The following is a 21,064-nucleotide window of genomic DNA, read 5'->3' on the forward strand; positions in this document are numbered from 1 at the left end:
AACATTAACTTAAACAATAATAGACCAAGAGGCACTTGCCAACTAGCAATCGGATATGAACATTCAACACTGGCATAAAATTCTTGAAAGGGGATTGACAAAACAACTAGAGAATTCACAATAGCACAAATTGTTCCAAGATCAGCAATCAAGACCCACCCCTGAGAAAGATAGAAAGAACTCATCACCAAACCTCTCATCAGCTTAGTCAATACCATCAGACACCACGTATTCTCTTGAATCTATTCACAAGTTATAACATGGTTGACAATGGCATTCTACAGAGTAGGTTAAAATAATTGACTGGACTACCAGAGTCCCTTAGTCAGCTAGTGTACATGTTGGTCACCACTAGCATTCAGTATCCCTGTTGGCCCTATCCACAATTTGAAAAGCATCACTTGTAATTTCAAATATACACTTAGGACACCATATCACTTATGCCTGAAGCCAGGACCAAAGCAGCACCAGATACTGCATGAACAAGATCTACAAATAGCTGAGGAGATTTGTGTATCTCCAAAGCATCAACACCGAAATTGCACTGGCTGGAGAATCAAAACGATTCACAATAACTTTGGTGCGGCCCCCAGCGGCAGGTACACCACTCCAGCTCAAAATGTGAGGAACGTTGAAGAAACCTTTGATGTAGAAATATCATTTACTTTGGTCTCCACCTCAAAAAACCTAAGTCCACTAATTTTCAACTCCCTAGGTCTCCTTGAGAAGAAACGCAGCTTGGAGCTACCCCAAACCAAATCATGAATTAGAGACCAATTAACAAGCTACTAAACCATGATTCAAGGATGGTCTACACTGGGTGAACAGTGATGACACTACAATTCCATATGAAAGTCAGATTATATAGTGCCATGCAACATGCACAAAGCGTTCTGGAACACATGCCACGAATAAATTATGTAGCAACCTCCACTGAGCCAATCTGACAACCACCTGCCAGCCCAAATGAAAAAAGTTGAAACGAGAGAAGATATCCTGGGAGTAGAAAGTCCATAACTAAGGCATGATCCTAAACTCAGATTAGTAGTGCGAAATAAATATTTACTTATCAGGAAAGTGGTGGGAACAGAACGGTTAGATCAATATATGACTGACAGCCCTTTAACACACGAGGCTACAAACCCCCTCTACCTACCACATCGAATCAAAAATGTGAAAATGTCTCTAATATTTTGGCTTGAGATAAGGAAATCTTAAACTATATTTCCCACTTCCGCTGGCATGATTTAACAATTTTATTTTTGTGCCTCCGTTCCTTTTTTCTTTATTCATATAACAGGTGAAATCAACACAAGCCCAATATTGAAACTTTTTGGGTGAGTTACAACAAAAACATGTAAAAAATGGAACTTGAGTTCACCATTTAATTTAAAAAATCATACAATTATATAAGGACAACTCTGCCTTTACATTGATCTATCTACATATAGCTACATCTAAGGGAAGTAATTTATAGCCTTTTTTTAGGTAATTGATTAAACATAAATCTCTGATGGGGTGATGGGTTTTATGAGAGTCAATCAGCAAAGACATATGTAAGGGCCTGAAGCTGTCATGTTTTAGCTGGTTTCAAAGGCATATGTGGTTTAGGTCTTATCCCAGATAGGAAGCTGGGATGCTGTGCGCCTGCATCCTGCCACTGAAAGTGAGATCAGCCTTCAGCCTCGCAAAGTAAGAAGCAATAAAACTCCAGTCAATTCTTCAAACAGACCCCAAAATAATCGCTGGCCCTGGGCTTTGATTAACACTGCTTTATTAGGTAGAGAGATAAATCAGACTAGAAGGATTATACAAGGAACTATTCTATAAATAGCCTTTGAGAAAAGCATAACGTGCTCTGCAGTCAAAGGTAAAGAGGAGGCTGGCGTTCAGTGTGGGAGGAGTGTGAAGACAAAAGTGAAATATAAATCAGGAATACCAGGGAAAGGTGGTGGCCAGGGATAGGGAAGGTGGTGGCCAGGGATAGGGAAAAGTGGTGGCCAGGGATAGGGAAAAGTGGTGGCCAGGGATAGGGAAAAGTGGTGGCCAGGGACAGGGAAAGGTGGTGGGCAGGGATACACAAAGGTGGTGGGCAGGGATACACAAAGGTGGTGGGCAGAGATACGCAAAGGTGGTGGGCAGGGATACGCAAAGGTGGTGGGCAGGGAAATGGAAAGGTGGTGGGCAGGGATGCAGAAAGATGGTGGGCAGGGATGCAGAAAGATGGTGGGCAGGGATACAGAAAGGTTGCAGGGATACGCAAAGGTGGTGTTTAGGGATAGGGATAGGTGGTGGGCAGGGATACGCAAAGGTGGTGGGCAGGGATACGCAAAGGTAGTGGGCAGTGATACGCAAAGGTAGTGGATAGTGATACGCAAAAGTGGCTAGCAGGGGCATAGAGAGGTGGTGGGCAGGGATACGCAAAGGTGGTGGACAGGGCTACACAAAGATGCTGGGCAGGGATATGTAGGGCTACGCAAAGGTGTTGAGCAGGGATATCTAGGGCTATGCAAAGGTGGTGAGCTGAGATACGGAAACGGCAAGCAGTTTCAACCCAGGTACTTCATATTCTTTTTGGCAATAAGTACTGGAGTTGCGTGCCTGGAGTGAACAAAGAGTAAGGGTGGCGAGATTGGTGTGAAGGGTTTATGCACTGAACGCATCTACACCTTTTCCAACAGACTAGGGAAGTGAATGATGTTGACCTGATAGGCTTTGCCAAATTGTTGTTGGAGGGGCTCATGCACCTTGTCAGTAGAAAGCAGCACAAAACTGTAGATAAAGGGAGATTCTTCTTGTGGCACTCTGAGTCTTTAGCTCTTGATGGGGCAGAGGCATACGATGGAGGAAAACAATACAGACCAGTCTAGAGAATATATATGCGTAAGGAAGGCTGCATGTCATAGTGAAAATGGGGTGTGTTTTATGAAGGTTGTAACATATACCTTACATAATCATTAATTAAAAGAGTAAAGCAATGTTTGGTGCAATCTGATCTGTGCAGCACTCCATTACAATTAGGGTGAGGGTTTTGATGTTTACTGATTGCTTAACGTGGGTGTGGGCTCCACTGCTTAACTTGAGCAGGTGGTTTCCGGTGCTCGGCACTGGCATTTAATTGTCGGCACCAGCACTCAATTGTCGACATTGGCCCTTATGGCAGGTGGAACTGTTTGTATAAGTTGGATATGAGCAGAACAGCAATTGTTTATCCATTCAGTATGCATTAAAACAACTAATACCTACCACCTAAGCCATTTTTATAGTTTTGAGGGCCTGGAATAGTCTGAACCGTCACACTTGTAGCAGTGTGCTGGCTAGTAGTTGTGTAAGTACTGTTACTGGCAGGGGCAATGGGTGGTGCAAGATGCAGAAGCCTCCTGACTAGAGCCCTGCCACTTTTATTTTTACAAATTAAGAACTGGGGGCTCCGCGCTCTTACGTTGACAATGCATATCATGTAAAAGCTTGAGCTGAATTTGCGCGCATCAGCAGTGAATACATATCACTCTCAACCCAGGAAAAGATTTACAGTAAACCATATGCTACGGGGATTCTGGACGCGTCAGGGCTGGGATTTTGCAAAATGCCCTGCAAGGAATTGGGTGCCTTCAAAGAATTGAGTATGTGACATCATGCAAAGACAGTTGTTAAATAGTAAACCGGAGTGCAATTCCACCTAAGGCTTTTAATAAATAAATAAATGAAAAAAACACTGATGAAAAATGAATGGAATGTGGTGCCTGAAGGGGTGTTGAAAATGAGTGTTGTTCAAACTACATTTTGCTCACTGAGTGAACCAAGGAGAAGACAAACATAAGACAATGACTCCTCAAGCACAACTGAACATGGGACAATGTTAATGATTTATTGTATTTGACCCCCTGGCCCATGACAGTAGTTCTGGAGCAGAAACCACCATGGGCATTGACTCAATGGCATGACTTGATGCTGATGCTTCCAGTCATGTGCACAAAGTTTACATCCATCGAGGTGCAGTGCTCTAAGCAGGGCTGGCAGATCAGCTCAAGCAGAAGGCGGTGTCGGACATCCATTTTAAATAAGCGGTGGATTCCCATGTGCTTTCAGGGCCTTCTTTACTTTCAAGCGGTCTGAACTGCTTTATAGATCCGCAGACCAAATCATTGAAATAAAACAAAGAACATGTGCAAGGGATGTGAAAAATACTAGTTCTAATGATTTATCCACTATACAAAATGATATAATGTATTTAATAATGTCTACATAGTACATATCTGTGTTGAAAATAGGATTGCTTGGGCAGATTTGTTATATCTTTATATTATGTGGTTCAGGCCCATATGGATTTCCTACCAGATGGCGGACAGTGGTAAAATGAAGTTTTATAATTGGCGTAAGGAGTGAGTAAGGGAATGTATAGTCACACAGAGCAGGGGTAAATGACTGCACTTTCTAAGTACATTATTGTTTAAAATATGATTTATGGTTTATATACTGTCTTTATGTAAGCAAAGATAATATGCATAAACATGGGATACCTAGGCAAAAGCAAAATGCATGGGGAGGAAATAAACAAGATTATTTTTTATGCGGCTTAAGACTTTTCCACGACTGATCAACATTAACCACTCAGGCTCTTATTGATGTACGTTATCGTGATTTGTGTTCAACATGATCCTGTTACTCTGTGAATTCGAATGTGACATGGATTTTTGAGCTGTACTGTATAACTATTACATGAATATGTATTTACACAGTATACCATCACCAAGGTATCGAAGCGCTAAGCTAAATCATGTTAACTGCAACTAATGGTGAAAGAAAGAAAGCTCCCAGAAAAGGAACATTTTATTTTTTTGTTTTTTTAATTTAGAAAAGTTTGATTGTGACCAAAGAGAAGGGGGCAAGGTATTCCACAGCTTAGCAGTTGCCACCGAAATGCCATTGTCATCCCATCTAGTCGTCTTATTTCTAGGAATTTTTATCAGATGTTGATGCCTAGAATATAAACTGCGAACTGGAGCCTTTCACTAAAATATAGAATCTAAACATTCAGGGCAGCCCAAATATAGGGCTCTATGTACTAAGACCATAGCTATGAAAATAATTTGATCTTTGATCGGTATCCAATGTAGTCTGCGTTTAACTGGAGACATATGGACTCTTCCTGGAGCTTTTGAAACGGGACATGCAGCTGCATTTTGCACAGTTTGTAGTTGTTCCAGTGTGGCTTTCAGATATTAAAATGAGGGAATTCACGAAGACTGCCCCACTTGTACAGTGGAGTTTCTTATTTACCTAACAAATTTTTCTACTTGTGGTTCCTTTCATCAACTCATGCAGTCTGTTTTGATGACTGCATGTCCCACTTAAAAGCTGCTGCCATAACCAAGACTAGCGCCAGCACAGGGATTAATTTCAGCAGGTGGTTTTTGGTGCTCAGCACTGGCACTTATGACAGTCTGCCACACGGTGGTGCTGTTTGTCTAATTTAGAGCCGAGCACAACAACAGTTGTTTATTAATTCAGAATACATTAAAAATGACTAATACCTACAGCCAAAGTCATCTTTGCAGCTTTGGGGGCATGGAATAATCAGAACTGTCACACTTGTGGGAAGGAGTGTGATGGTTATGTGTTATTGTAATTGAAAGCACGGATAGCGGCAATGGGCAGTGAAAGTGGAAGTGGGGCTCCTGAAGAGGGTGCTGGCACTTTCATTTGTTTTAATTAATCACTGATTAGCAACAGGCAGAGTTGTACAATTTCAGACATAGGATTGTCTATTTCCATACACTTATGGTGTTGAATACATATATTATTATGCTTAATAGGGCATAAATACTACATGACTGTCACCTGAAGAGAAAACACAGACAATGTGAATGGAATGTTACAGCGTTTCCAATATACTGCCACTTTTGCAAAATTGATGCATAATTAGATAATATGCATTGAGCAAATACATGTTTTCACATAGCAATGTTCATGTCAAAAGATGAAACATTATAACAGTAGAAATAAAAAACAAATATTTTCACCATAGAAAACCCAGAAAAAGCGAACTGCTACTGACAACACAAAATCGTTTGATACACAGAAGAACTTCACTTTTATGACAATGATGTTGCTGGCCCTACAACACCCTGGCAAAGGGCCAATCGTCGGTTTTAAATATTACTACTTGGTGATTTTTTTTATACTGGTTTGTATTTGTTTCTTTATGATGTTAGAAGTCATGTCTGGGTCACAGTTTCTATGGGGAATTTTTATAGCGAGACATGGAAGAAGGGACTCTGGGCGGGAAATGATACCACCACTTGGGCTAGACCAAATTATCAGGTTTCAGGAGAAGTGGGGTGAGACTGAAGCATGATGGGACTTTACTGTAGGGTACATTGTGTGTAATAGAAATGGGGGCAAAAGTGAAGCGGAACTAAGTTTCTACTCTATGCAAACTTTATATATTGATGGCTGCATTCTTGGCCATTTATCCCATCTGTCATTATTAGGCCTGCCATTAGCTAAGACCTTTTGATTTTACTATAATTATTTCTGTAATATTCTTATTTATCAGGGTTTTCAGATAGCTCTCTTTGTCCATTGGTCAATTATTAGGTGGTTCACATTTTATCTGCTTTCTACAGCATGGGGCAGTGGGCCAACACAATTCAGCCTTTAGCTTATTTCTCTATGAGTGATTGATGGTATTCTACCCTCTCACAAGAAGCACATCGACAAAATAGTTCCCTTAGGTTCTAAGGACTACTATAGAGTTCAGTGCTTTTTGAGACCCAAAAAATATTTTTGCTTCAAGACAATTTTTGTTTCAGATTAACGTGGGCCTGGCAGCTTTCTCAACAATAAAGTTTAGCAAAAACTATGATAAAATAAGCGCTGGCAAAACCAAAAGGCTAGCAGCCCACACCAGACCTACTGGCTTTGGTGCGATGTGTTTGTCTTTTTTGATAATACTGCCTTTGTATAGGTTTTCACATTTACAAAACTTGAGTAGTAGCATGTTTGGGTTATGTTTCTTTGCAATGATTTACATCACAATCCAAACTTTGTATTGATGTTTATATTCCAGGCACTACTTTCCTGGTGTATTTTTGAATACTTTTTTGCCACTTATGTTCTCTATTATTTGCAGAGCTTGATAAGTAGCTGGAATATTCTTCATTACAAATGATTTAAATCACAATGCACTCATTAAAACTTTCAAAAAAGCAATTTCTGATCCAAAGGAATTATATACTTAGGAGCATTAATTACATATACATTTATGATAAGAATCAATTGTGAGTCTTTGCAGATCACATATCTACACAGAGTCACATAAAGTCTTCATAATGCCGGCTCGTGAGGCAGTGCTCAAATGCATCTATCTGCGTCACACACACGAGAGGCTCCATTTCTCACTGCTTTCTTCGACTCGCTTGCCCTGCATTATTTCAGAGGGCGGATTCCAGACACTGCTGCGTTTGCCTGTCGGGGTTTTCCGAGAGCTGTCTTCCCCCTCCGCCCACACGGATACATCCGCGAAAGGCACTCTCCCAGCAGCTCAGGGGTTGACACAGCCATATTTATCAGCCCTCTATCTACAGACAGGGAATACCGAGAAACCATCCCGCTGCCTGCCCTGCATGTCAATGAGCCCGGGCGGGGAGCTCGCGCCGCCTTCAGAAAGATGCGGGCACGCAGCAGAGCGCGTGGGAGGGATTGGATCCTTCCAACGCCATATTAGCATAATCTTTAAGTGTTGAGATTTATTGAATCTTTGGCTCTGCTGCAGTCCCTGCCCAGGCTTCTTTGTGTTGTGGTGGCATGATATGGCTTCCTATTGTCGGATAACAATGGGGGGAGGCAGGCAGATCTATGAACGGTGTGGTTGCAAACGATCACCCCTCGCATGCAGGAGACGTGCAAGCGTCCATCACAGACAGCAAGGCTTGCAGAGAAGCCAATTATATAAAACAAAAGAGGTCTAGCCACATTCTGCCCTATTACGGCCATCTTCCAGCTCATTGGCTCATCCATTTTATGTAACAATGCCTTATACCAGAGAGAGCAGGAGGTTTGAAGGGGATTAATCCCTATCTCGTCATAGCTAGGAGGATTAGCACCACAAGGTCTTCATTAACACAAGATTGGCCTCACCTAAAAATGTGTTGGATATATATTCGGAGACCTGGTTTCCAGACCGGCTCATTTCGGATAAGTGCGTAAGCTCCCGGTTGAGCATTCTTTTGAACTGGAAAAGAAAAACAAAATACGTCAGAGTTAAAACACGATATTTAACAGTAGGTGAAGAAAACTGCAGCTCTTAATGTCGACATATCAATGCATATATATATATATATAAATATATGTGGGTGTATATATATATATATTATATATATATATTATGACTATATGACTTATGACTAAATTAAGCTGTGAAATGGTACACATGTTAAACAACATTGGCACAGTCACATAGATATTCTGAGAATAATTATGACAAACTTCAACTAATTTTCTCCTTTAATTGTGTTAGTAACAGGGGGGCTTCTTAAAAACCACAAAGGCAGAAAGACAACTGGATGCCTGAAAGAAAACAATTAAACAGATATTTTCAGTTTTGCAATAGGTGCATTTCCATTAGTGTGGTTTTGTGTGACAAATGATTGAAAACACGCATGTAGAAGTCCATTAAAACCATGTTAATCTGTTCAAAACCTCTCAAAAGAACTGATAGTGTGTTGGTATGCACAGCAACAAACGGTTCAATTAAAGGGCTCCACTTTACAAAACAAACACACACTAACCTGTGTTGAAAAGGCACAGACAGGGAAATTCTAAATTCTAAATATGTCACTCGTTTATTATAAATTAAGATGTTTTACGCAGTAATTTCTTCATTGTTACCTGCCAACAAAGAAGCTAGACGTGCATCCTGTACATTTCCTGAAAACAGATCACTTTTGCAAATAGGGCAAAAAGCTTCCCTAGTTTGAACCAACACATAGGAAATGTTCACTATAAAAATAAAACAAAACAAAGTGAGAGAATGTACTCTAATGGCTAGAGTGGTCGACCTGGAAGCTGGGGAACCGGATTCGAGTCTCGGCAGGGACGCTCAACATCATGTGATTCTGAGCAAATCACTTATTCTCCAACGCCTAACAAAAAATTAATGTGTTCGTTAACTGGTGCTCATGTAAAGCACTCTGATGCTTTGGGGTCGAGTTCGCGCCGTATAAAACTAAAAAAAGAAAAATGGAGACAATTGGACAAAGCAATCCAAGCGCAAAGGGCTTTGCATTAGCAGGTTGTGATTGAGGATTTGGATCGATGTTCTTAGCAATTCAACAGTACGCATTTGCGGCTTGCAACTATGGTGGGATGTATGCAATAATACAGGTGAACGCAGTGCTTATAAGAGCAAATATGAGGTCAGTGTGCCTAGGCTCACTTTGATGAAGGCTACCTTAATTAATTTTGTGACACTAACAGATCTAGCTTCAATTTGTAGCAGTGGCTGACTGTGGCCCTTCCAGGTGGGCAAATGTGAACACTGTGCTGTTTGGGGAGTCTGAAATTCACAATAGCAAAAAAGGTTTTTGCCAACATTCTTCCTTCTCATGAAGAAATTACTGTGCAACAGACAAAGGAGGCCTATAGAAGGGCCCTGAAGTTGTACAGAGTATGCTGCTCACGCGTGCCTCTTATGACAACAGTCTAACTCAACGAGTGATCATGCTACCCCTTTGCCAGGTTACCAGGTATGTCACACCATATAGTGTTGTAAGTGGCAGCATTGAATCTGCTGTTGTTGAATGACACCAGGGATCACCCAAACACCAACTTTAGCTTTAGCAGGTTTTAACCCTGTGATTTAAGAAAGTTGCAGAATTAACAAGGCGAAAAGTGTACTTACATGTCACAGTTCTTGAATACTGAGGACAAAATGTGAGATATCAGCACGCATGTTCTGTTGGCTAGACAATGTTTACGTTTCATATACAGGTTTATTAAGAACATTAACACAATTCTTTATTGTTTAAGCATATGTCTCTAAAATGTATTTCTAGATGAAAGAAGATATTGGCATGTCTAATGGAATGGGACTTCTCAGTGTACTCTTTAGTCTATTGCAATATTCGACTTCAGGAATTCCATTTGAGGACTTTTTTATGCTCTGGCACAATCTTGTTCGGGAATTAATCTGCATGGGTAAGGTCTCATCCACCCACTACCTAAAAGTATGGATGAAGCACAGGGAATTGTTACTACTTCGTGAGAAATTCGATCTGCCTAGCTAGTTCCCTCAAATGTTTTACTTTTTGTGCTTCTGATGCAGTGCTTAATTTGTTTATCAACAAAAAAAAAGCGCCAGGGCTCTCGTCAGGAGGCTACTGCTGCTTGCACCACACATTACCCCTGCCATGCTGCCAATGATAGTAACAACAAAACTACTAACCATCAATCACACTCCTACAAGTGTGACAATTCGTACTTTCTCAGGCCCCCAAGGCTATAACAATGGCTTGGGGGGCAGCTAATAGTCATTTTTTTTAATGTATATTGAGTTAATAATTAACAGTTGTTATAGTCATCTCTAAATTAGCCAGACAGTGACACCTTGTGGCATACAGTCACAAACAGTGTGTCAAAAATTGTCAGTGCCGAGCACTGGAAACTACTGGCTCAAATTAAGCACTACTCTGGTGTGATCTGAGGGCCTGCTATCAGGCCTTCACTCTGTGTGCTCTGTAAAAAATATGTTGATATTCACTCGCAGTGGAAATCCTCCTAATGGGCAACTGCTTTACATCTGTCAGGCCACCAGTCACTGAAAGGACCAAACTTAAAAGGAGAAATACTGATCTACACCACGCTTTATCATTTGCTTCACGCATATAAACAAAATAATGTTGGTTCTGAAACACCCCCCAACACAGGATGATCGGATCTTGAAAAGCAAAAATAAAGAACTTCCACAGTCAAAGAAGTGGAAATACATATTGTATCAACAGAGGGTACCTGCCAGCTGTAATAATTAAAGCGCAAACAAACAGTAACGGGAATTAAATACATCCTTTACATACAATATGTGTTAACCAACTTGCTTTCTGTTAGGATATGTTACCCAATCCTGCACTGGAACACATGAAAACTAGCCTCCCTCTTTGCCCAGTTCACCTTCTCTGAAAATCAGATCATATGTTAAATTTCGTCAAATGTACCAGGACAGGTGGTGAAAAACAAAGCTCTGTACCGGTTAAATCTGGGACGCCCATTCACTCTATGCCACCAGCAACAGGATGAGCACATAAGTCTAGAATATCAAATTCTGGAATGAAATCCGAATAGAAATAAAACCGAAGAATAACCCTTAAGTTGCAGGCGACATTTATTAAAGCACATTTTCATAGTCCATCCACTGTAGTTAATCACAGTGCAGCCGTTTCTGAAGCTCAGCACCTCGTGATGTATCAGTCAGCAACTGCTTGCTCTCACTCACTCCCAAAGTACCAGAACCTGCAAATCCTCAAACAGCCCAAAATAAGTGTCTGCCTGTGAAGCACCTTGTTTCACCTCTATTGCGCATAGTTAAGAGGCAGCAAATGAAAATAACAGCTTTTTGGAATGTCTTACTTTATTTTGGCCATTAATCTGTTAGGAATCCCCTACACAAGGATGAAAACCAGAGGATATTGCTGAAATATACACACTGAGTTGCCATTATGAATTTCTAGCCCTGCTCCCTTTTGTTCTTTCCAAAATAACTTTGACAGTTACTCAACAATCCACTTTTAATGTGGAACATAATAGTAAAACAATCTGTTTATGTTGTGGAACACACTGCCCATCACATCCACAGTCATTAAACCCCTTAAAGGCAGCTACTCGGTGTCCCTTGCTCATTGTACTGAATATAATGAATGGCAGTGAAACAGCTTACATTCGGTTCTACCCTTACATGTCACCTATTTATGTTGATTGGCGCAGATCGGCAGTTGATTTATTTCATGTCTAACATTCTAATAAACAATGGGATACCAAATGAATTTCTGAAATGTTCAATGATGAAAACCTAATAGAATCATTTAATGTGTACATACTAATGTTGAAGATTTAGTAAATATTCAGTTCTCGTTCATAGCTGTAGGAATGTTTTAAGATGCAACACAGTTATATGTAGTCCTGATTCTATTCCACATGATATTCCATATATGTACCAAGTGTGAATGGGTGTGCACTTATCTTCAAGATGTCAAGTGCACTTTAACTGCTGTGTTAAGGTAGCATAATTACAGGCCTCAAGTTTCTGGGATTCAATATTTAACTTTCACGAGAATTGTCTTGCTTGCATGTTCTCTCCTCTGCAGGTGCAGATTTAATGCTTCGTTAGTTAGCGAAAGGCATTGTTTATTTGTAGCGATCGTAAGGTACGGGAGGAAACTTGGAATGAATAGGATGCAATAGCCCCTTCGCTGCGGCGGCTATTCCGCCGCAGCGCTAAGGGGGCGAGGTGGGCCATGCGGCGCTAACACACGCTGGTGACGGAACCGCTCCGTCACCAGCCTCGGTGAGTTGTACTGATGACAGAGCGGTTCCGTCATGGCCCCGCCCGCTTAATAGAACGCCCAGCGCAGGAGCGGAATCCGCGCCGGCGCGTTGGGGGGTCCATGACGGAACCGCTCCGTCATCAGCACAGCACCACCGCGGCTGATGACGGAGCGGTTCCGTCATCAGCATTGATGCGGTTAATGAAGTGGGAGACAAGTTCTCATGGTAGAGAAGGGCTATTCAAAGTCAATTGACTGTACCCATCTGAAGGTGTGAGAGAAGAGCTAAATGTTGCCAATTTTCTACAGGGGAAAAAGAAATGTACTGGAGAAGATGACAGTGGTTACCTTGTATACTTTTTGTGATAATAGGTGTTGTATTGTTAGCTAGAGAGCAGAGACTTTTAGGATTTCACCAGGTGCAGGCCTTTTATGTTATTCCTCTCACTGTGTGGCTTCATGCAAAACTCTTTAGACCTGGAGTACTTTTACAAAAGCCTTCATTATGCTGACACCTGTTCCTTGCTTCCCTTAGCTTGATTAGGGTTTTCCTGAATTTAGTATAGAGTAGGATAAGTTAAATTATATCAGAGATACTAATGACTAGGCAGGAGGATCGAATACTGCAATTAAATCTTCAGATTCTCTTACTCATTTTCTGTATCGCCGCCACTGAGTTTTTGGTGTGCTTTCTATTGTTTAGACTGAATTTCATTAGGAGATTCTGATTTGTTCTGGTCATTTTATATTTCATAATATGTTTTTGAGACTCATCTATATCAGCTTGTTTAGGAGTCTGTAATCAAACCCTCAAACTCCATTTAATAATCTTACCTTTATTGCATGAAATCCTGCTTACCTCTCAGGTAACTAATAAAGGCTCCATTGACCGAAGAGAAGGTAATCAACAAGTTTGGAGTTTTAGCAGCAGATTTACAGGATATCAGTATGCAAAAAACTCCAATATATATAGATAACTTAATAATTAGACAGGGTTGCGGCCATCAAAGCAAAAGGTTCCTGCTGTTCTTCAGAAAAGGGAAATTTGCAATTGGGTGCTTTTGAGGGACATTTTAATGCCATCAGGCGCAGCTAGGTAACATGCCTAGAAACTCCAGGTAGACAAATGACATACACACAAGGAGTTGGATCAGGTAGACCATTGGTATGGCAGAAGAGCTGCTATTAGTGCCTGTGTGGTGCTAATTACATCAGGGGAACGCAAGAATTTACCTATTTTAGCCAAAAATAAGGTCATCAATCCTGATTGTATTCCCCCCGCTTCAGAGAATCTTACCTATCCAGAAGCTGAAGTCTTGCATTCAGTAACTCCATCTTTTTGGCATTTTCAACAGACCAGAATGTGCTAATCCCAAATAACTAGGGTGGGTGGCTGCTGTATCCTTTCTAGTGCTTGATTTAATTTAAGAGGATGGTGTTATTTATATTCACTCGAGTTCGGCATTAGAGGGCATGATCTGGCACACACTGGGGCCAGGTCAAAATAGCAAGATCTCTCGCAGTTCAAATTATAAGTACACTGCTGTCTATCAGAGAGGCTGAAAAAAGAAATGTGTGCAAACATAGATGGTAAACTAACAGATTCTCTAAGAAAGCATTTGAAGGGGAAAATAAGGCAGCATATGGGATAAAAAGAAAGGAAAGTCCCATAAAAAATAACGGGGCCATTCAGTTCAGACAAACAACAGTTCTCTAGGTCTATGTAAATCTCTAACAATCACCAAAAATAGACATTCTAGAATGCTTGTGTGATGACATCAGCTCTGGTTTTAAGATCTTTTGTGACATCATTCACCGTAAGGCCCCTTCAACATTTTGAAATGGAATGACTAGTCAAACTGTCTGCCGAGATTATCAAGATCTCCACATATTATACTTTAGCTCACCTCAGGTAGAAGCCCTTATAGCCAATGCTGAACAGGAGGAGAAAAGGCAATCATATGCAGCCTCATTATGCCCATTTTAACCATGAAAGTCCAAAGGAAGGATGGGCTATCAGGTGAAATGTATAAATTAGTTCACTTCAGAACACCTTGAAAGATTCTCCGATAGGTAGACTACCCAATGATGGAGCTGCCATGCCTGGCAGCGGAGTTAGATGCATGTTCTAAGAAAAAGCCAAACACTTTGTCCTTTTGGAGAGTCATATATACCAAGTTAGAAAACATTTGTAGGGAGGATCTGGGAATAGGTAGAGGATGAAAATAGAACACGGAGCTGCAGGCAGATCATGTGACCTTCTTTGATTCCTTAGTGGCATATATTTGCATAGCACAGGGAAAGATTAGGTGTCAAAAACAAAAAGTGGTATGGTCCACAAAGAGATACACTACCAATACTTAGGGCAATGTGAAAAATAGAAAAAAGCGGTTGATGTGAACATATTTTCAAGTGATCAGTACCTTTAGTATTCCAAGGTTCTAACGGCTCTGATCAAACACACGTAACCTATGGGAAGTACCTGATTCACATCATATCCAATATGCAGACCGATGTCTGAAGCAACATGACTGACAGGTTTAGATGCAAGGATAGCACAATTTAACGAGCATTATAGCATGGATTGGTGTACACTGAAGTAAAGCAAAATCTGGTGAAGAGTTATGACTGGAAAATGTGTCAAATTGGACAGAGGAGACTGCAGGGGACTTAAACAATAAGCAGCTCATTAAGGTAGGCACACTTTAAAAAAAAGTTACTACTCTGCATTAAATACTAATTATGAAAAGCCAGTATTAATGTATTAACCAAATTGCCCGAAAGCACCACAAGTCATCGGTTAAAGCCATTGGAAGGGTCCACGTTAAGACATAAATTCCAGAACCTGTCACCTACTACAGGCTAATTTGTAATATGCTGCTGGGGTTGAAGGGTGCCAGAATGGTTAACTGTGGCACAGAGTAATTCAGGCATTACACCAATGCTTTCTGTGTTTCTTGCTTACAGTAACCATTTTCTCAACATCACTCTAATAGAATCAGTTAAGGCTAAAGCCACACTTTCAGACAAGTCTCACCAACATCTTATCTACTTTGGTCCAAATCTCAGTGTCGATGGGGGTTCAATGATTTACCGATAATCCATCTAAACACCATAAAGACCAGCTCTTAGCATATGATGGAAATCTTGGGATCTCCAGGATTTGACTCTCAATCAACTCTTCACTCTTGTCAGGTAGTTGGAAAAGATAAATGTAACTTCAAGCAAATGACTGAAGAGTACAAACATTAAGCCATACAAATAATATGATTGGGATTCAGTATGAGAAACACTTATACTTTGGCTTGGTGAAATGATGTCCCAGAACATTTCCCACAATAAACTATTTTGTCCTGTTATACTATAACAACTATGATACATTTTTAAGTTGGTGCACATCTTTTTAACACTTGTTGCTCTAATGACAAATGCTGATATGGGAGAACTATTTATGTTAATATAACAACTCATATCAGTATCCAGTTTAGTATTTAGTTTTTCTATCATGAGTGCGTACCATGCTGTGATGCTATATTAATGACAAACTTAGCGCTATAAAAAATGCTGATGCAACAGTTAATCAAAATGTAAATATTCTATATTTGCCTGGGCATATTTATACAATATGACACATATAGTCCGGTCCTAGAATCATTTGGTAAATAATAGTAAATCTGTGGCTATAACTTGACAACTACGAAAGTAACTCAAGTGGGCCTCAGAGTGGATCAGTTTTTCTTAAAGTACAAGACAACAAGAAATGCTGCTAGAAAAGAATCTGCATAGTTTGCGAATACACAGCTGGACACCCAATGCATCAAAAAAGGGATTGTACAGTGATCATAATACACTGCACAAATATATAACAGGATGAAACTCATTTTTATTTTTATTTAGCCAACACGTCATTAGTAAACAAGATATTTAACAAATATCTACTTAAACCTACACAACCAAGCACTAGCCAAAATCCACATACAATTGATCAATGCTAAAATACCAAGATCACAAGTTGCAATGAAGGACCTTCTATGAAAGGGATCCAATATTTAGCCGAAAAAAGGTTTGAAAATATTAAACCAACCAAGACTATGCTTCAAATATGTAAAATGAAAGTGTATTCGTTCATCAATAACATTGTATTGCAAAACATTAAAGTTTTAGCGTATACTTGTGAATAATCCATGACCACTTTCCTCCATTCTAACAACTACAACAAAGGCTTTCTTAGCATCATATGGGACTGTCTGAATCAAAGAACCACCCCAGTGCATCCAAAGCAATGATTCAGAGTCCTCAGAAAAGATTTTCATGTAGACTACCTATTTGTCATGCTATCTGATGATCCTAAGTTTACTGTAACAGCCTGCTGTTGGGATTGCCTGAAAACCAGTTGGGCTCATATGACTAGCGAGTGGGAATCTAATATGGAATAAGCAACTGTGCAATCTACTCATCCATTGCTTTGATGCTGTACACCAGTCTGATTTCTTATGGATTTGTTAGCGCAAATAAAGGCACTTTCACTAGAATCCCTTTAATCTTAGCAGTTATACCCAGCACAGGGCACAAAAAACATATACATGATTATCATCACCTTGGGCTAGTACTCCAGGAACGACCAGAGACAGCTGTTAAAGCAATGTTGTTTCATGAGAGCACAAACATTGTATTCAGGGATATCACTTAGTGCACCAGTACTTAAACAGTCTGACGTGTGTGGACCACACCTGGACCACTGCTGTAAACCAGGGACTCCCACGTAACCTATTTCTACGAATTTATCCTCACACCACTACACAAAAATCCAGGAATCTACATCAAACAAATACACAAATTATTAAATATATTATTTAATTCACAAAGATGTGAAAAGCATTTTTTTAATGGAGAATTCAAAATGTAGTTTCTTTTTAATAGATGAAGCAAGAGTCCAAATTCTAACAGATCACGTTGTCTTTTTGTTCCTAATGCATGCACTCTTTTTGTAAATCCATACAACTGCTTCAGGTGAGGCCTTCAATCTTCCTTACTAGTTAATCTGCAGTACTATCACTGCTCTAAAAAAAAAAACAAGTAATGAATAACAACTTACTTTTTTGCTTTCAATTTCAAATTCCTTTACATTTACAGTGTTTTAAATCTTTCTATTTTATTTTTGCTTTTTATATATATATATATGTACTATACTAATCTACCAATACTATTTAATTCACTAAACTGTCACGAACCCCAAGGTGTCTGGGGGCCACAGGTTAAGAACCGCAAACTTAGTGCAAAGAATCTAAGAGTACGAAAGCACATCAATATCATTTTAGAAGTCCCATTTGGTGAGATGCCAATCTTCCCACAATGCCAATATTAGGATGCAAAGTCAATAGGGAAAAATGGATGGAAGATAGCCCAGAATTTCCAAAACTCATTTTGGTACCAACACATTTTTTGTGCACCACCCTGGCAAATTTCTCTCTATTTAATGTTGGGAAACAAAAAACGAGTGTGAAAGGTTTCTAATAAGAGTCACCTTTGACCAGGGTACAAATATGAAAACAATTACTTGGGATGTGTGTTGACTCAGCTGTATATCAAACTGCACTTGAATTTTGCGGTGTAATGCCGTTCACTCATTTAAAATGCTCACTTGAGTATAAACTTAAGACTCTCACTAAAAATACTCAGAGCCGCTGGAACTGTGCGGCATTGGAGGATCAAATTATGCAGCAGGGTTAATTTAAGTTTTGTGACAATAAAAAGCAAATCAAGCAGAGTAATGTAGCACAGTCTGTGCAGTTTAATTTCACAATTTTGTTATTGTAGTACACAATATTATGGTCTGGGCAAATGTTTCACCATGTCAGCATCGGTGTAACACCTGCATAGAACAACCAGCAGATGTCCAATTATCCTTGGCTAAGGATTTACCACTGTTCTGCACAACATGTGGCACATTTTTAGTCATTCATGTTTGAGCTAAAAAAAATAAATCTGGCTGAAATCTGCATGTTATGTAACAGATGGTGGATTGTGCAGCATGTGCTGTAAACTACAGTAGAACATTTAAATGCTGAGCGTTGAATTTATGACAAAGGAGCTAACCTTGGCTTTATAGCCTTTCCGCCACGGGCTATTTCGGTGGTTAAAGGCACATGCCAGCGGGTTTGGGCCTTTAACGAGGGTTCATGGTGTTTGACAGCCGTTTATACGTTCAGCACTAGGCTGTAATGCACAATTGGAACATTGGAATGTTGAGAGCTCCACTGAAGACAATAGAGTAGCTCTGGGCTTATAATATCTAGTATAAGCCCGGAGCTCCAACATTCCAATGTTTGTCTTTCTGTTTCTCCCTTTTTAATGCAGAACATTTTACCCTTAGTGGATGGGATATTTATTTTATTAGCTTTATAGCCCTTCTGCCTTGGGCTATACCTGTTGTTAAAGGCCCCCAATCTCCTTATAGGCTGCGGCTCGGGCCTAACTCCGGTTCAGGTCCTGTAACAACTGATATAGCCCTCAACAGTAGGCTATAAGGCTAAATCAGAACATTAGAAAGTTAGGAGTTCTACTGAACATAATGAAGCAGCTCCGAGCCAATGATGGCTGCCAGAGAGCTTCTGCACCAACCCAACATTCCTATGCTTGCCTTCATGTTTTGCCCTGTTTATTTTAGAACAGTTGCCCCTTTTCCATGTGTGGTTATCCCCAATACAAGTTGGAACTTTTTCGATAACTATGTTCTAAATCTTCAATAACCTGGTTTTAAGATATATTTTTGTTTACATTGTATTTTTCTGTGGCTTAGTTTATATACTAACCCACTTAAATCATCTTGCTTGTTTCTCCTTCTACTATGATGACATATCATACCAAAAAATTTAAACTGTGGCATCTAACTCATAAAATGTAAAACACTACTGTAAAAAACAGATTTTGTTTCAAATGCTTGCCATGTTGTTTTTAGCAGTGTACGTATTGAGGTGACACCGGGTGCAAGAAAATGCTTCACATTTATTAATAGAACTATCTTTTATATGGGCAGAAGGTGGCTTTCCTGTCAGGTTTAAGAGGGAGGAACCATTGACGGATTTAAAGGACACCGGAAATAAGAAATTTCGAGGTCTTTTCTGTATTTTAACATCACCACTAGGTGTAGCCCTAATGCAGTTACCTTACCTTGCCTTATGGAATCCCAAACCATCTCTGTATAACTATTTCATATGTAGTACTCCCATGCTTTAGCCTTGAGTAGAACAAGCATAGATTCAGGTAGCGCTGAACTAGCACTCTTAGGCTCTCATTGGCACCAACACTTTACAGATGCACATGCCAGTGGCATCCAATGTTGGTACCTTGATTATAAGGCAAGTTAGCTATCCATAATTCCTTCCAGAAGTCAGCTGGCAGCACGCATATGCTATAGCTATCATACCAATCTCAAGAGGAGGCCTTCTTCAGATAACTATGGAGTCTTTTCTTGCATAGCCATTAAAGAAAGGTAGGCTGGCAACAGGTGACAACGTTTAGACAACTCCTATAACAAATTAAGCCAAAGGAATCTGCTGATGGATCTAGAGAAATTTAGAAACAAGCCAATATTTTAAAGCTTTGGCATCACAAATGACAGACATTTCAGAAAATAAACTTTAAATGAGTTTCAATTAATTAAATTAATTGACTTTGAGTTAAAGTGAAGTTTGTGTCAGACCAGACGCAGATCTACATTTTGACCTACAAGGCCACTCGGAGAAGCACTTTACATCTACTAACACACTGTAACAATATTTCTATATCAAATACTGCAGAATGGATAATTTTACTTTCATTTCCAGAGTGTCAATGTTGAATCCCACATATGCACTATTTGAACACAGAATGCTATTTCCAATGTGGCTTAATTATACTGTTAATACAAAAACACATTCTTTATGACAGTAGTCAAAGATTCTACAAGATCTCAATATGGTTAAACAGCTACTACTGGGTCAGCCTTTGTATCCAGGACCATGTACATGATGAATGGAAACTCACACATTTAATCATACACTGCAATTGCACTGAAGTGTCAAATGTTCAGCTGAAGAATACTTACTAAACTGATACAATAACAAAACACTGGTTCACAGCCTAAACGACGGAGGCTATTCGGTTTATGACCCGAAATTGTGACACTCCATACTTCTAGAAATCAGACGCCTGACTGGCCAACTCATTTACGAAGAGCACCAAACCATCTTAAAGCGAACACAGTATTCTCCCATCTATAACTCAGAATTCTGCTACTCCAACAAAGTCATTATCTTGTGTATATTTCATGCCAGACTCGCCTGCTCACTTCTGGGTGCCATACCTTAGTCAACAAATGCCAATGTTTAGCATTGCCAATTTTTTTTATTTACTTCTAGGACCTTACTATTCGAAGACACAAATCCTACTGCTTACTAAGTCAGACCACTCCCCCAATTAAATATAATGTTATCTAGTGATCTCAGGCTAGCAGAAAGGGTGCACCTCTCTAGATGAAGGGCTGA

The 21,064-nt window shown here is 39.9% G+C and overlaps 1 protein-coding gene across 4 annotated transcripts in view; it reads right to left on the reverse strand.

The window, feature by feature from the left end:
• The window catches only part of PDE4D (phosphodiesterase 4D), a 1,324,573-nt gene that overhangs the window by 43,110 nt on the left and 1,260,399 nt on the right, over positions 1–21,064 (reverse strand). For all 4 annotated transcript variants that reach the window (XM_086960668.1, XM_086960666.1, XM_086960669.1 and 1 more), the window contains one exon: positions 8,143–8,236. In XM_086960668.1, the coding sequence (XP_086816794.1) occupies positions 8,143–8,236 (94 nt within the window). The remainder of the gene's footprint in view (positions 1–8,142; positions 8,237–21,064) is intronic.

The sequence above is a fragment of the Lissotriton vulgaris genome, chromosome 3_1 (genome assembly GCF_964263255.1).
Source record: "Lissotriton vulgaris chromosome 3_1, aLisVul1.2, whole genome shotgun sequence".
Taxonomy (NCBI): domain Eukaryota; kingdom Metazoa; phylum Chordata; class Amphibia; order Caudata; family Salamandridae; genus Lissotriton; species Lissotriton vulgaris.